The sequence below is a fragment of the Frankliniella occidentalis genome, unplaced genomic scaffold, assembly GCF_000697945.3.
Source record: "Frankliniella occidentalis isolate FOCC.00 unplaced genomic scaffold, Focc_3.1 Scaffold226, whole genome shotgun sequence".
Lineage (NCBI taxonomy): Eukaryota > Metazoa > Arthropoda > Insecta > Thysanoptera > Thripidae > Frankliniella > Frankliniella occidentalis.
Window position 1 is genome coordinate 505,718 of NW_026267352.1, and position 15,734 is coordinate 521,451.

Consider the following 15,734-nt stretch of genomic DNA (forward strand, 5'->3'; position numbering starts at 1 on the left):
ACTTATTTTTATAAACAATGACTTACAGAATCTGGCTGAGACCAATTGGCTGGGTGCTTGTATTGAACAAAAGTTAAACCAGGGCGTCTATCCAGGACCCGGCATTCTTCTACTCTAGTAACTTCTGTGCCTTTAGGACCCCACCAACCAGGGGCTTCTGAGGGAGTGTCCTCTCGTAATCCACACACTCCATAATTATCTGGAGTATAAGTGGCAAATTTGATGAACACATAAGACATGAATGCATAAAGTATGTACAATTACATATTCTATTAACCAAATGGATCTGGAAAAAATTCTACTGACCATCTTTGTGGTGACATCTTGCATTTTGCACACACCAGGTACATTGACCTAATCTTAACTTGAAGGCTGCAGAAGCAGTTGGAGCACTTCCGTGAATAAGACAAGAATGACAGTCTCCTAGAGCAGGACACACACCAAGGCATCGGGTTGTTTGAAGATTAGTAGTACAGTTGACTCCTACTGTACGGCCATAGCAGACATCATCTGCAGAGCACCACCCACACTCTGGATTCGCTGTACATTCCACACGAACATGGTGTCTGTAAAACAACACATAGTGTTATTTCTACACCAATCATAACCAAAGCTAAGTGTAAGGAGTGAACAGCTATCATAACAAAATAGATTGGATCACTTAAAAAGAAAAACAATTACCTCCCACAAACTTGATCAGGTTCATATGGTTCTCCCTCTCGGCTTGCAAGCATTGGAGGCAAAGTGTAAGCAAGTAAATCTGCATTTACATTGCCATGGTAGCCACCAACCACCAACAGAGTATTTCCATTACGGACAGCTGCTGCATGAGCAAATACACCCTGTTGCTTTGGGTAGCGTGAAGCTTTAACACAAATGAATTAAAATTAAAAAATAAATAAAAATAAATTGTTTTAAAAAGAATTAATTTAAAAACACTTAAGTAATATTTTGATTATTAAACACGAAATCCAGAACTAACCAGGGTGATGAGTTCCGAGAACTTCATGGTTAACCCACGTGTGACATCCCAGATGGTAGAGATATAATTGACTATCATAACAAATTTCCTCTTTATTATGACGGTGAGAATAACCACCAAACACAACAAGATAATTTCCTAAAGGTAGATATTAGACGTAAATTAGTTTTCAAGGATGATATTTAAAGATTAGATTTTGAAATAATTGTCATTCTTCTTACCTATTATTGTACTAGTATGGAATGCACGTTCACGAGGTACATAAGTATCAGGAAGATGAGCTCTAGGATAATGCAATTCACTCCAATGACGAGCATCAAGCTGGAATGCAAACATTCGGTCTGAGAGCTTTGAGAAGCGTTTCACACCGGCTACAACTCCACCATACACAAGTAAGGAGTTTGACGCTGGGTGGTAAACTGTGGAATGTGCAACAACCCTGACATCTAGTTCTTTCCCTCCACGAGGATGTACTGTCTCCCATTGCTCATAATCGGCACCTCTCTCACCTGTGCACAATAGATAGCAATTTAGCTTTTGAAAGGATAACAGATAACACGCAACAAATAACAGTATAATTTTTTCAAGACCAACCCGAGGCAAGTTTTATGCGAAAGAGTTGTGATGAAAAGTCTCCCCCAGCTGTGCTACCTCCAAAGAGATAAAGAAAATCTCCTGCTAAAGTTAATGAGTGACGAGTGAGCTTGGGAGGACGAATTTTGGAATGTAGTGCTCTTAATGACCAAGACCTCGAATGTACATTGTACAACCATAAATCGTCAGATAGAGAACCATCTGATAACTTGCCTCCATATAATGCCATACCATCTGCACACCTGTTGTAGGAGTAAAGTATATGAATTTTATAGTTTATCACTGCTGATAAAAAATGTAGGGATGCAAAATACATACCTGCATGCAGCATGCCCATATCGAGGAGCTGGCCTCTGCGGATAGGTAAGTTTGGGAGGTGTAGGGGTGGAAGACTCTGTTTCATGCACACTTTCAGAGAGTTCAGCCTCATTCACTTCCGGGTCTGATGAGATATCAGATGCCTCTGGTGCATCTGATGAATCTGATGGTATCTCAGTAACAGTAGACTGTGCTGTTTCAGTTGGTAGCTGCTCTGAGGATGAGACTTCCCTTGGAATCCGCGCCAGATGCTGACCTTTCTCTTGTGCTGTGCGATGTTTTACCTTTAAAGTTGCATTATCAGCAACAGAGAAGAGTAAATTTCTTAAAAATGATGATTTAGGTCGGAGTCCCCATCTTTCCTCCCCACTTTGACCAACTTGTTCCAAAACATCAGCTAGAGTGTGTGGATCAAGAGGTGCAGACCATGACGCAGCTCCCTCTAAAATTAAAAAAGTAAATAGCAATCAGGAACAAGAACAAGTTTTTGAAAATGACTGAAAGAAAAATGACTTACCTATTTGCTTCCCAGATTCGTCCTCCCATTGGCTTGACATGAAACGATACACTACTAGATCTCCAAGCACATTATTTAGGTCAAAGCCTCCAAATACATAAAGTGAATCCGTTTCTTTAAGATAAACTGCCGAATGAGCAGCTCTTGCTGTAAATCCTCCCTCAGAATGTGACAATAGATGCCACCTGATGAAGTCATAGAAAATTAGATGACATTTTTTTTAGATAAAACAAGAAATTTTTAATTTTTCTAAAAGGAGTGAGAGACAGTGACAAAATAAATACCTATTGCCTTCAGGATCATCTCGATGCAAAGAGCAGGCACGTCCTGTATAATTTGCAGCACATTCACATCTTCCTGCTCTACAGATGCCACGGCCAAGTGAATAACCACAGTCATCAGGACATAATTCTACTCCACAATCCTTCCCTCCCCAATCCCCTTCACAGACACAAGCATGTCTCACACAGAGTCCATGACCTGAACAATTGCGAGGACAGTCAGTAACAGAAAATTCTGCTCTGAAGCCATCAAGTACATAATTTGTATCTGAATAGAGTAAAATTAACATCTGGAAAAACATAACATAGTGATTAAATTATAAAAATAGCATAAATAAAATTAGATTGAATATGTTTGACACCTACAGATCCTGAAACAGCAGTGATTTGCTGAGGCTCAGTTTTGCCACTAAAACTTCCTAGTAAAGGGGAATTGAAAGAGCTTCCATCATACACAAATACATAATCATAGGAGCACTCTGTGCCCATGGATCGAAAGCTAAGAGTGATGAACTGCTGGCTGTTGTTTGCTGAAAGATGGAAAGAGACGAGAGAAATTGTTGACACTGCACACCCTGACACACCAATGCAATAAAAATAAGCGCTTGTTAACCCATAGAGCTCACCTTTGATGAGCCATTCACAATGAGAATCCTGGGTGTAATTGGACCCTGTGGGACCATCAGTGACAATGCCCCAAGTTTCAGTAAAAACTTTCCGTGACTTGTCGCATGGTGCTGATTGTGCAGCTGCATGGATGAGAGGAACGCAGACCAAGAGGCCTGCCAAGAGGCAGGCAGCAAGTGAGGCCATTCCATGGCCAACAAAAGTCCTACTCGAAGAGGCCACCTTGGCTGATTTTCATCTGTGAATGAAGGACAGTAGGTTCAAGCTCAACATACAATAACAATATTCGAACCAACCATCAACTAACTTCATAACTGACAAAAAAAATTGTGTTTATAAGCAGTCATATGACATGTAATTATGTGCACTTGGCGAAAAAATAACCTGTGATATTGACATCAAGGTTAACTGACAAGTTTAGCTCCTAAGTTGGGTAGGTGCCCGTTCTCAACTGACTAGACAGGATCTACAACTAGAGGGAGTCAACTGTAATTTGTTCTTGATACTCACACAGATCGTAACCATTGGGGAAAACAAATCTAGTGCATCAAAACAAATTTAAAGTGACCCAAGTTTGCAGAGGGAGAGAGAGAGGCCTACTCTGCGCCTTGTTGTGTTCGTTCATACACAAAACACTTTGTTTGTTGTTTTTTCCTTCGGTTTTCACCGTGCGCATGGAGCAGAACACGGAGTACGGAGTGAAGGCTGTGGGTTGTTAGTAGAGTCCATGATCAATGCGTTGCCCGTCACGTACCGTGTGTCGCGTATCTACCTTTTCAAGAAGTGTTATTTGACAAATTGACTTCAAGTTGGTATGCCGATCTTCTAATCAAGATGCCTCCCCAGGGGATGAAACATGTGAACGGGAAAGCGAAAGGTAAGCGTCGCACAAGTGAGTCACTTGCTGCTCACGACCCCGCATAGTTATCGGCTACTGGAGTTTCCTCGCTGTGAACGGGAGTTAAAGGGACAAAGCTAGGTCCCTCCGTCTGTCGGGTACTTTTCAGTGTACTCTCTTAGATGGAGAATGTAGCGAGAAGCCGTAGTTCCAAGTTGTTGGGCGTAATTCTACGTGATCGGGTGCATTTTTTTGATCGACCATCGGGACGAAGTGCTGAGCCCTGATCAAGGTAAAGACCAGCATCGTGATAGTCGTCACTCCACCAAACAAACCAGTCCGCTGTCATTTGAGAGAGATATTGCAAGTGCTTGAAAGGCCTCAGCGGTTTACTTTGTGGCGGTTATTTCTTTCGTTTGAGGCAAGTGACTGGAAAGATACTCTAAACAAATCAGAGGGGGTTCCGTTTTCTTAAACATCTGATGCAGTCTGTGCGTTGCGGTTGCCTATGCTACAGGCACGGGAGGGGACGAGGCTGATGTAAAATTCTGGAAAAGCCATCCTGTGCTCGCTAAAACGGTCTGAAAAAGGTATCTTGCCTCAGTTTTTTTACTCTTGTTGAAGGAAACATGTGTCTTAGACGCGAGAAACCCCTACTTGACACATTTGAGTGTAGGACTTGTGAAGCATGGGCATGGATTCATGTGGGCCCCTCATTGCATAAGTCAGTCATCTTGTCTTGTTTAGAAGGGTTAAATAGGACAATGACTTCTTGATGTTTTTTACATGGAAATCTTGTGAAGTTAATGTGTAACTGTATTAAGTCTGTGTTAATAGAACTGCTGATTTCAATGTCTTCTAAAACTTATTTAGTTAATTGACATAATGAAAGTATGTTAGTGGCTCAGAAGAGTAGGCTTGAATAGTTGTTCATCTATTCATTGGGCACGGTTCCAGTCCACTCACACGTCCTTTTATCCATGTTTTTTTTCCTCCATAGAACTAGTTTGGGCTGTGATTATTAAGGTTGGCGGTCATATATGTAAGGTATCCCCTTTATTGATGCTACATAAATGTGCTAATCTTTAGTGGTTAATAAAATAAGCGTGAAATACAATAACTGGTAGCACCTTGACCATTTTTCCTTTTTGTAAGTTGGCCCTGATATATTCATCAATCAGGCCTTTCTTGTGTTTTTTTTCTTTGTGTGTGGGAAACTTCAATTATATTGGGATCATACCTAATTAGTTAAAATGCTATTAAATTGCGTATATACAATGGGTAATATTGTCTACATGGTCTGTATTGATTATTCAGTTATTTTAAGTTAATCATCTTTCTTTTCTTTTTCAGGAATGGCGAGCAAAGTTGCTGACAAGGCAGGGAAAGCCCTTCCAGCTGAAGATTGGAAGTTCACTCCACCACCTGAGGCTCCAGTGTTCGAGCCTACTCCAGAAGAATTTGAAGATCCTTTGGCATATATTGCCAAAATCAGGCCAATTGCTGAAAAAGCAGGTATCTGCAAAATAAGGCCACCCAATGACTGGCAACCTCCATTTGCAGTTGATGTTGATAAGTTTAAGTTTACTCCTCGAATACAGAGGTTAAATGAACTGGAAGCAAAGACCAGAGTTAAACTGAACTTTTTTGATCAGATTGCAAAGTTTTGGGAACTACAAGGGTCAACCCTCAAAATTCCCATGATTGATAGGAAAGCTCTGGATCTCTATACCCTGCATCGTTATGTGCTACAGTTAACAAATGATAACTACGAAGGATTTGTCAGGCAGAAAGATAAAGCTGCCCAAGAGCAATTGTGGTCTGACATAGCAATGAAAATGGGATATCCTCCTAAAAGAGGCCACTATTTGCTCTTAAAGCATCACTATGATCGAATTTTACGACCATATGACATATTTTTGAAACATCCACCTACAGAAAACTTAGCAAAGCCTAAAAGAGAAGTGAAGGCTGAACCAAAATTGGAACCTAAAGCTGAAACTAAGGTAGAAGCAAAGTCTGAACCCAAGTCTGATGACGATGAAGAGGGTGAAGAGTACAAGCAACATCAGATTCCAAGCCGTCAAGCCATTGAGCCACCAGCAAGCCAAAAGTCAGCTAGGCGTTCTAAGCGTTATGGTACCTGTGACCCTGTCAAAGATGGACAAGATCCAACCTCACCAGACAGCAAGGAACTTCGCAGACTTCTCTTCTATGGAGCAGGTCCTAAGATGGCTGGCTACAATGAGAAGCAGTCTCCCAAAAAGAAAAACTCCAAGAAAGGGGGTCATGAATATGATCCCTTGGCAAAGTATGTGTGCCAGACATGTGAAAGGGGTGATGCCGAAGAAAGTATGTTATTATGTGACGGATGCGATGACAGTTATCATACTTTCTGTCTGGTTCCTCCTCTGAGTGAGATTCCAAAAGGTGACTGGCGCTGTCCTAAATGTCTAGCTGAAGAAGTTAGCAAACCATTGGAAGCCTTTGGTTTTGAACAGGCTCAACGAGAGTATAGTCTTCAGCAGTTTTGTGAAATGGCAGATCGTTTTAAATCGGAATATTTCAATATGCCTGTGCATGTTGTACCAACATCTTTGGTTGAAAAAGAATTTTGGAGATTGGTGTCCTCTATTGATGAAGATGTTACTGTTGAGTACGGAGCGGATTTGCATACCATGGATCATGGCTCTGGCTTTCCCACAAACTCCAGTGACACAACATGTGAATATGCCAAATCTAATTGGAATCTCAATAATCTTCCAGTTTTGGAAGGTTCAGTTTTAGGACATATAAATGCTGACATATCTGGCATGAAAGTTCCATGGATGTATGTTGGAATGTGTTTTGCCACTTTTTGCTGGCATAATGAAGACCATTGGAGTTATTCCATCAATTATTTGCATTGGGGTGAACCCAAAACATGGTATGGTGTACCTGGAAGTTCAGCTGAAGCTTTTGAAGACACCATGAAACAAGCAGCCCCTGAATTGTTTCAGTCACAACCTGATCTCCTCCACCAGCTGGTGACCATAATGAACCCCAATATTCTCATGAATGATGGAGTGCCAGTATTTCGCTGTGACCAGCACGCAGGGGAGTTTGTCGTGACCTTCCCCCGTGCTTACCATGCTGGCTTTAACCAGGGTTTCAACTTTGCTGAAGCTGTTAATTTTGCTCCTGCTGATTGGTTGTCATTAGGAAGGAATTGCATTACTCACTACTCAAATTTGAGACGGTTCTGCGTCTTCTCCCATGATGAATTGGTGTGTGGAATGGCATCAGATCCTAAGGAGCTGGAGCTTGGTGTTGCAGCAGCGGCTTATCAAGACATGAGTGTGATGGTGGAAAGTGAGAAGAAATTAAGAAAGTCTCTCTTGGAATGGGGAGTGCGCACAGCTGAGAGGAAGAATTTTGAATCAATGCCAGATGATGAAAGACAGTGTGAGGTATGTAAAACCACTTGTTTTTTGTCAGCAGTGACTTGTGATTGTGAAACTGCTAATCCCAAGGGCCAGCAACGTCTACTCGCATGTCTGAGACATTACACTGATCTCTGCTCCTGTGATCCAACAAGCCATACTCTTTGGTATCGGTACACATTAGATGAGCTTCCTCTCATGCTTCGGGATATCAAGCTAAGGGCTGAATCTTTTGATAATTGGGTGTCCTCAGTTAAAGACGCTCTAGACTTCAACACACCAAAAACACTGGACCTTGCAGGATTCAAAGCTCTATTACAAGAGGCAGAAGATAAGAAGTTTCCAGACTCCGAACTATTGCAAGCTCTACGAGTTTCTGTCCAGGAAGCAACTAAATGCGCAAATGTTGCATCTCAACTTGGTGGCAGAAAAACTCGCAACCGTACTCGTACTTCTCAAGAACCAAGACTGAAGCTTACTGTGGAAGAGCTGCAGTTGTTTGTAGAAGAAATTGATGAGCTTCCTTGTATTCTACGGGATGGTGCTGCTGTGAAAGATGTTTTAGAGAAAGTAAAGGAGTTTCAAACAAAAGCAGCTGCTTTAATGAGCAAGGAGCCTAATATAGAAGTGAGAAGAGGAAAAGAAGTTCGTGAAGTTTTAGAACTTGGTCTTAATCTGGACGTCGAATTGACAGAACTTTCACCACTGAAAGACTTGTGTCTTCAAGAGGAATGGTTAGACAAGGCTGTAAGACTCCAAAATGCAGCAGCTGCCGACCTCGATGAGGTGACTTCTTTAGTGGCAGCCTGTGATGATCTGCCCACCCCAAGGCATCCAGTCTTGACACAGCTTCTGGAGGAATTTTCAGAACTTGAGTCAAGAGCATTAAATTGGCAAACTCGTGCTAAGACTGCGATTCAAGAAGCATCTCTTGAAAAGCTGGAGAGCTTAGATCATGAGGCTGAAGAGATGTCAGTATTTGTTCCTGAAATGAACGAGGTTGAGGATGCTGTGAAGACAGCTGCTAAGTGGAAAGTTCAAGCTGCTGAACTTCAGGCTGTGCCTGATGGTCCTGAGCTAGAGCTAGTGGAAGCCCTTGTTTTGAGAGGGCAAGCGTGTCCAGCAAGACCCCCAGGCTTGGCTGAATGGGAAGAACGCATACGAAATGCTCGTACTTGGCGGGAGAAGACTTTCCGCACCTTTATGTTCCGTGATTCACCTTTGTCTCTTGTGGAAGCACTTCTTCCTCGCACAGAGGTTGGAGTTGATAGTGAACCTGTCAAGAAAGACAAAGATCCAGTTAAAGATGAAACAGCAGCAGTTTTGGATATTCAAGAAACAAACACCCAGAAAAGGCTTAAAGATTTAGGTGATAAAACCTACTGTATTTGCAAGAAACCATTTGCAGGTGTCATGGTAAAGTGTGAAATCTGCTACGATTGGTTCCATGCCAGATGTGTACCACTCCCAGAGAAAAATGATACAATGGCACCAACAATGGAGGACCGCATTCGAGCAGTTACTTCTCGTCAAGTAAAGTTCCTATGTCCTGTATGCCAGCGCTCCAAGAGACCTCAGTTCAAAGCAGTATTTCAACTGCTTTCTAATATTCAAAAGCTGGGTGTGCAGATGGTTGAGGCACGAGTTGTTCATAGCCTATGCCAACGAGCCCTTAACTGGAAAGAGAAAGCCCGGAAGATGCTCTCACAAGAGGACTTGTACGCACCTTCTCCGTCAATCGGGGAGCACACATACTCTGCATTGTCTCCAAGTAAGCACATGAGGAAGTCTCCTTTAGTTCCCAGGCAGGAGAAACCTTCATCAGTTCTCCTTGACAAGTCTAGAATTCAGTTGGAGCTGTTAATGCTTGAGGGCGATCTTATGGAATTAGATCTGGAAGAGAGTTCTGTCATATGGAACGTTCTCAGAAATTCAGAAGCTAATGCAGAAAGCTCCGCTGTGGAACCTGATGAGCTTGATGTCAGAGTGGAAGCAGAAGCAAGTCAAGAAAACAAATGTAAGGAGTTGGAACGTTTCAGGGACAAACAAAGGCGAATGAAGCGCAAAGCTGATGATGACAAGAGCCGTAGGCGTGGTGGCAAACCTAAACGAGCAAAGAAACCAGCTCGTCCTGTAAATCAGGAAGTCTCCAATGACAAATCAGCTGCGGAGGGGGAGGAGGAAGAAGAGGATGAAGACTGTTCAGCAATGCCCTGTTTGAGACCGACTGGTTGTGAGGTCACATGGGTGCAGTGTGATGGGGCTTGTGAGTTGTGGTTCCATTTGCATTGTGTAGGACTTGACAGAGGTGATATCTCGGAACAAGAAGACTATATTTGTTCTCAATGTAATGGGCCGAATCCAGAGCAGCGCATGCAAATAATTGGCGCAATGGATACAACAATACCCCTTGCACATGAACCTTCACTTCTTGCAACACCCCCACACAGTAGAAATCCAACATAATTTATGGTATAGGTAATATAATGTAGAAAACTTGTTATAATAGTATCATTAGACTATAGAAGCATGGGTCAGACGTTGCAGGCATTTTTCTCTCCATTTTTATCATTTTTTACTACTTATCTGCATTTGCTAGTGAGCTTAAGAAAGCTCTAGGAAGCTGCTGTGTAAAAAAAATCAAAAAATCAATCTAAAAAATCCTGTATTACCTCTTATGCCCTAAGCCTGAGCTTTATTATGTTATGCTGAATAGCTTTGCAGTGATTACATGTTTTATATTAGATCAATTTTACTGTAGTTAAGGCATATTCAAAAGAAATTGTTGTAACACAAAGACTGCTTAGAGAGGACAAGGGTTGTTCGTTGTATTAATTTTCTTCAAATCACATCATGTTAGACATTTTTTTGCCCTCATTGCGCCATGCTCCTTAAACTCTCTAATAACATATATTTTTCTTTGTTTTTGTTTGTTTGTAAATAGACTCAGCCTTTATTAAATAGGTTTTCGCTGTTTTTCCCAGCAGACAGAAACAGCATAATTCAGTATTGTTTTTAGAAGGCTATAAACCAAATTGTTATTATTTATGTCTGCTGACCCAGAGATTTGTTTATTAGAAAATATCACTTCAATCACAATTATTATATATGATAATCTGATATTTACACATATGTTTATCATTGTATTGCCAGCCTTCATTTTTCCTGGGAAGAAGTAGTTTTAATTTATTTTTGTGTAAATATTTGTACTACTTTCTTGGTTTACTTTGTGATAGTGTGTGAATGTGTTGTGTGATATTTTGTGTGGAAGGTGTGTTGTCTTAAAATCTTGTGCACTATCTTATTGTCTGTCTTTTGTGTTGTGTACATCTTCCCGGGAATGACTGAATATTATGCCGACTTCCTACTTTTCCCTGCTGTGTGAGCTCTGTAAAACACTATTTCGTGTATTAGATTAAATAATATTAATCAATCTCTTGTCGACCTTTTCTTCTAACAATCCATTTCTTATTGCAACCAAGAAATCAAAATGGTTCAAAATTAAGACATTTTTTTATTGTAATAAATAGATATTTTTATGTGCAACAAAAACAACATAAAAGACAAATGTACATTTTCTCACAGAAACCTGATTAATACTAAGAGTTACTGACAAACTACCACTCAAGCACTCCAGGAATGTACTGATCAATCAGTTTCTGGTAGTAAGGAGTTAAAGCTTCAACATCTGGGAGGTCATCATCAGTCTTGGTGTACAGATCATACTTGCTGAAATTGAAGAAAATTGTCTAGCACAGTCTCTTGCATTTTACAATTTCACCACTCATACCAGAACTCAATACTCACTTAAATTCCAGCACCCAAGGAAGCATCTTTAAGTCCTTGTCATTGCAGAGGTGCATATAATCACCGCTTGAGTGCCATGGGTAGAAGGAATGAAATCTGTCGTAAAAGATAAGATGTTGCTCATTGATCATCACTCAATTGGGCTATTTCAACAATGATTCTCGTCCAACCCGCCCATACCTGATCATGTAGAGCGCCTCGTCAGGTAAAGTGGTCTTGTTGTGCTTGAGCACCTGGTACATGTACTCATCGTGACCCCACGACATGAGTACATTCTCGAGTCCACACCCGGGCTTGTACATGCCGAACTTGGTGGAGTAGACGGGGTGCTTGGCGTCCGGGTTGTCCACGAAGCTTGTCTCGCGGTAAACAACAGAGGGGCCCCAGTCACAGCCGACCGGGAAGGTGTCCCCGGTGGTGGCCCACTGAGGCTCTCCGTAGAGGTGGAGGATCTTGCCGACATCGTGAATAAGTCCTGCTAGCTGGAACCAACCCTTGTCGGGGTGCTCTTTACGGATGCCTTCGGCTGTCTGGAAGCCATGCATGATGTTGGGTACGTCCACATCCGGGTCGCTCTCGTCCAGGAAGCCTGACATTTTGGCCACCGCCTCCAGCATCGTAGCCTTGAACTTGTCAAATTTGAGCCAACTGGCGCGTCGTTCTACGAAAAAAAAATATAATGTTTAAAAATAAATAATTTATTCATGGGATCTGACTGGCAGCAGGCAGAAAGCAGACGCGACCTGGATCCAGCTGGTCGTTCCCTATCCTGGATCAGTAGCAGAACGCAGGTAGGTACCTTTGACGAAGTCCACGGTCATGCTGGTGTGCATCTCGTGGTACAGCTTGCGGACGCGCTCCTTGATGCGGTCGGTGGGGTCCACGGTGTAGTCGCGAAACTGCACGACGGGCTTGGTGGCGAAGGCGGGCTCCGGCCGCAGCAGCTCGGACACGTCCAGCATCGGCTCCTGTGTCATATCAGAGAGAGGACGAGGCTTTAGCCTGAAATCTCGCGCCCCGCGGCTGGTCTTCCCCTGAGCGGCCTCTCACCGTCGCAGTCGTCATGGTGCAGCTGGGGAACACTACTGGGGACTACCGCTCGCTTCTGAAAGTAAACACTCACTGGCGCGGATCGGGGTGCGGCGCGGCTCCATATTAATACAGCCCTTATCAGTTTGCCCCCCGTGAACTCGATCTGGTGGGGCAGGACGGGGCCCTATCCCCTCCCCCTTTCCCCCGCATTATATATAGTTCTTACGGGCGGGCGCTCAGAGTCACAAGGCACCCTATCGTTAGTGGCGATAATGCGCTCGACGCGCCTGCCCGCCCGCCGGCGCCCACCCCTGTACCGGACCGGGTGTAACTGTGAATGCGCAGTAGTGTTGCGGGTTTGCCTACCCAATTCGCCCGTAAGGCGCCATGGCCTCTGCAGCCCTGGCGGGTATGCATTCCCGCAACACTGGGCATTCACAGTTACACCCTGTACACCGTAAAATCAACACTCCTTGGGCTGGCTGTGTGTGAATGTCGGTGAACACCTGCCAGAGGGACTTCCCCGCCCTGGCCGTCACTGCACTGCGCACCTTGCTCTGGGCAGCGGCGGTTTTAAGTTGAAGTCCGCCTAGCGAGGGATTCTACGAGGGTTGCCTGCCTATGCACAGGCGCAGGTTGCCTACTTTCAGGCGTATTTTGAGGTTGACCGGAAGGGGAACGGGGGGTCGCTTCCCCTTTAAAAACCACCTCTGGCACGGTTGCGTCTCGCTCCCCTAACGCCCACACTGCGTGTTTGGCCCAGATGTCCTTCCCCCCCGCGACGCCTCTTGCCGGATATCAGTTTCCCTATCACTTTCACAATGACTTCTTTAAGACACTATCGTCGTAGGTAACCTTTCGCCCCTTCCTTATCCCGGCGAAATGCCGTTGCGAAACGACTTGAAAGCTTTTTGCGGTGGGAGACCAAAGACCCCCGCCGCGTTTTGTTTACCCGTCATATGATGACCGTGCGAGCGCTACAAGCAAAACCATTATCGCTTGAGCCCGATAAACGACTCGAAACCTGAGACCGAAACAGAGCGCGGACTCAGCTCTTAGTAGGCGGCGAGGGGCGGCGGAGGGACCCCCACGATGAGACGCGACGTGACTAGAGAGACTGTACGGCCCTGTACCGTCTCTCTAGGTGTGATGTCGTGGTTCATTTTCACCCCCCTCGTTTGAAGCGCGCGCCCCGCTGTCCATCCCTTGCGTGACAGCCAATCAGAAACGAGGATACACTGCACCCATCGCACCCCCACTCCCGCAGTGCAATAATGTATTTATCCACATCGCGCGGAGGGGAAATTGCAAATGATATTAAAAAATTGTAAAATTCCATTATCTCAGCAAGTGCATCATTTGAGGAGGAGCAGATATTGTGGCCCTCACCTCATTTCTCGAAGGTTGGTACCAGAGAACGCCTCCTCCCTTACCCCACCCCTTTCGCCGCCGATTCAGACAACAACATTTTGTTTGGTGTTTATGTCGACTGTCGGCCTTCCGATCAGTGCTTATTTCCAACCCTTTTTCTTGAAATCGTTCTGATTCATCTAGTGCGTTTAATAATACATTTAATGGAGTATCTTAGAGCCGCATCGACTAGTTATTACTGATACCCAAACCGAGTTTTGCTTCGCCGATCAGAGGTTACGGTAAGACGATTCAGTAGTTATTTTTTCGTACCATTAATTCTGCTTATTCATTGTACTTTCGCAGTCTCACTTGCCAATTTCTCCGTCTTTCATAATTTCATATTTTCGTAATTGACTGACCACCGCTTGTCGCGCTGGTTCGAAATCTGTTGTCATGATGAGGTTGGGTTCTAGCTGTCATATTGCGCTTGTCTTTGCTCAGATCGGATTTGCCTGGCCTGAAAGATGGCAAACTACTCTCCTCAACATCGCAACGAGAGTCCAGGTGCTACAGGTCATTGGCAACAATCTGTCAACCACCTACAGTCTGCTGAAGGGTCCATTCAATATGCTCGGAGCCAGAATGATGCGAGCAACAACACTAATGGTACTTCCAATGGTACTTCGTTCCAACGACAAGAGCAGCCTGGATCTGTGATCACGTATGTTTGTTACATTTTGTAAAGGTATACAATTTTTCCTATTGAGCTGCACATTTTAAATTGTTGATGATCTTTCAGGCGTATGACTCCTTACACGACTCCTTGGAACTACAGTGCAGAGCACATTCGTATTCCAGCTGCTCCTGTCCCTGCCCCTGGCCCAGAGCCTATTGGTTACACTAATCAACAAGCATACCCTCCGGGTCAAGGTAAATGTGTATTGATTGTGTTCAAAATTACCGCAGTTGGTATAGTGCTCCAGGGCCGTTAAGTTCTAAGTCATAATATCTTGCTTATTTCTGTAGCTGCTCCAGCACGAATTTGGAATGCTGTGAAAGATGAACCAGAAGATTTGACAGGACGCCATACTGGAAATGATAAACAAAATGATGCCCAAACAAATACTAATGATTCGGATAGTGATAATGACAGCGATCTCTGCATTGATGAACAAGTAAGTTTCAGCATCTGATAGTTATTTTTTCATAGCTATTTTTATTGGATTGGAATTTTTTACTTCACATTTGTGTGTTCCTAAAGCAGCGAGCCGGAACTCTCCCTCGAAAAAGAAAGGGTGGAGTCTCTGCCTCTGTTATGAATGGTGTAACTCCAGCAGAGTTACAGAAACGTCCAGGATTGATACCCCTTACATCTAACTTGGCTGGGCCAGTGCAAGTTATGACAGCCAAGGATGGTGCCAAATTATACTCATGCCCAGAATGCAACCTGTTCTATGCAGATCACCTTGCTTTTGAAATCCATCTTCAAGGTATTCTTCTAATCTTCCTGATTCGTCTAGATTATTTTTTTTTAAACAGAGTTAAATCTTCTGGAGCAACTTCATTGCTTATGTACTTTACTTTTCAGCTCATGGTGTTTCATTGGGCAAACGACATGTGTGCAAGGAGTGTGGTACCAGCTTCCGACGTAGAGAACATCTTGATGCTCATATGACTGCTCACAGTCAAGACAGACCTTTCTCCTGTGAAACATGTGGGCGTGCTTTTAAGAGGAATGAGCATTTGACAAGACACAGAGTTTTGCACTCAGGGGACAAGCAACATGTTTGTGCTGACTGTGGTAAGTCTTTCTTCCGTAAAGATCACCTGATGAAGCACTCCCAGACCCACATGTTGCGGAAGATGAATTCAGGTGAAGGCTGACAGAAGCCCTTGGAGGAAGGATTACACTTCCTCCTCAAAGTGTAATCTCAAACAACTGCTTGCAACGAAACATTTCAAT

The 15,734-nt window shown here is 43.6% G+C and overlaps 4 protein-coding genes across 7 annotated transcripts in view; 2 read left to right on the top strand and 2 right to left on the bottom strand.

Annotated features, from left to right (window-relative positions):
- The window catches only part of LOC113202043 (multiple epidermal growth factor-like domains protein 8), a 14,507-nt gene extending 10,537 nt beyond the window's left edge, over nt 1-3,970 (bottom strand). The window contains exons 1-12 of the mRNA XM_026416098.2: nt 3,830-3,970; nt 3,319-3,557; nt 3,059-3,222; nt 2,696-2,982; nt 2,412-2,596; nt 1,895-2,336; nt 1,577-1,818; nt 1,204-1,491; nt 983-1,120; nt 682-865; nt 307-566; nt 27-199 (exon numbers count right to left, since the gene is read on the bottom strand). Coding sequence (XP_026271883.2) covers nt 27-199; nt 307-566; nt 682-865; nt 983-1,120; nt 1,204-1,491; nt 1,577-1,818; nt 1,895-2,336; nt 2,412-2,596; nt 2,696-2,982; nt 3,059-3,222; nt 3,319-3,505 — 2,550 coding nt within the window. The 5' untranslated portion in view covers nt 3,506-3,557; nt 3,830-3,970. The remainder of the gene's footprint in view (nt 1-26; nt 200-306; nt 567-681; nt 866-982; nt 1,121-1,203; nt 1,492-1,576; nt 1,819-1,894; nt 2,337-2,411; nt 2,597-2,695; nt 2,983-3,058; nt 3,223-3,318; nt 3,558-3,829) is intronic.
- A 29-nt stretch (nt 3,971-3,999) lies between these two features.
- Nucleotides 4,000-11,012, top strand: LOC113201919 (lysine-specific demethylase lid). Of its 2 annotated transcripts, none has more exons than XM_026415898.2 (2): nt 4,000-4,196; nt 5,511-11,012. In XM_026415898.2, exons 1-2 carry the CDS (start codon nt 4,154-4,156, stop codon nt 10,043-10,045), a joined length of 4,578 nt encoding a protein of 1,525 aa, XP_026271683.1. In that variant the 5' UTR covers nt 4,000-4,153; the 3' UTR covers nt 10,046-11,012. The 2 variants fall into 2 exon arrangements, with proteins under 2 accessions (XP_026271683.1, XP_026271684.1); XM_026415899.2 differs by lacking the exon at nt 4,000-4,196 and adding an exon at nt 4,230-4,449.
- A 61-nt stretch (nt 11,013-11,073) lies between these two features.
- LOC113201920 (inositol oxygenase) lies at nt 11,074-12,603 on the bottom strand. Its single transcript, XM_026415900.2, has 5 exons — nt 12,437-12,603; nt 12,186-12,354; nt 11,567-12,047; nt 11,387-11,482; nt 11,074-11,308 (listed from the first exon to the last, which is right to left on the bottom strand). Exons 1-5 carry the CDS (start codon nt 12,449-12,451, stop codon nt 11,197-11,199), a joined length of 873 nt encoding a protein of 290 aa, XP_026271685.1. The 5' UTR covers nt 12,452-12,603; the 3' UTR covers nt 11,074-11,196.
- Nucleotides 12,604-13,462: 859 nt separating this feature from the next.
- Nucleotides 13,463-15,728, top strand: LOC113202038 (zinc finger protein 391). Of its 3 annotated transcripts, none has more exons than XM_052272824.1 (6): nt 13,463-13,821; nt 14,273-14,492; nt 14,571-14,701; nt 14,798-14,946; nt 15,033-15,261; nt 15,360-15,728. In XM_052272824.1, exons 2-6 carry the CDS (start codon nt 14,296-14,298, stop codon nt 15,653-15,655), a joined length of 1,002 nt encoding a protein of 333 aa, XP_052128784.1. In that variant the 5' UTR covers nt 13,463-13,821; nt 14,273-14,295; the 3' UTR covers nt 15,656-15,728. The 3 variants fall into 3 exon arrangements, with proteins under 3 accessions (XP_052128784.1, XP_026271874.1, XP_026271875.1); XM_026416089.2 differs by lacking the exon at nt 13,463-13,821 and adding an exon at nt 13,828-14,070; XM_026416090.2 differs by lacking the exon at nt 13,463-13,821 and adding an exon at nt 13,828-14,070 and having other exon boundaries at nt 15,036-15,261.
- Nucleotides 15,729-15,734: the final 6 nt, after the last annotated feature.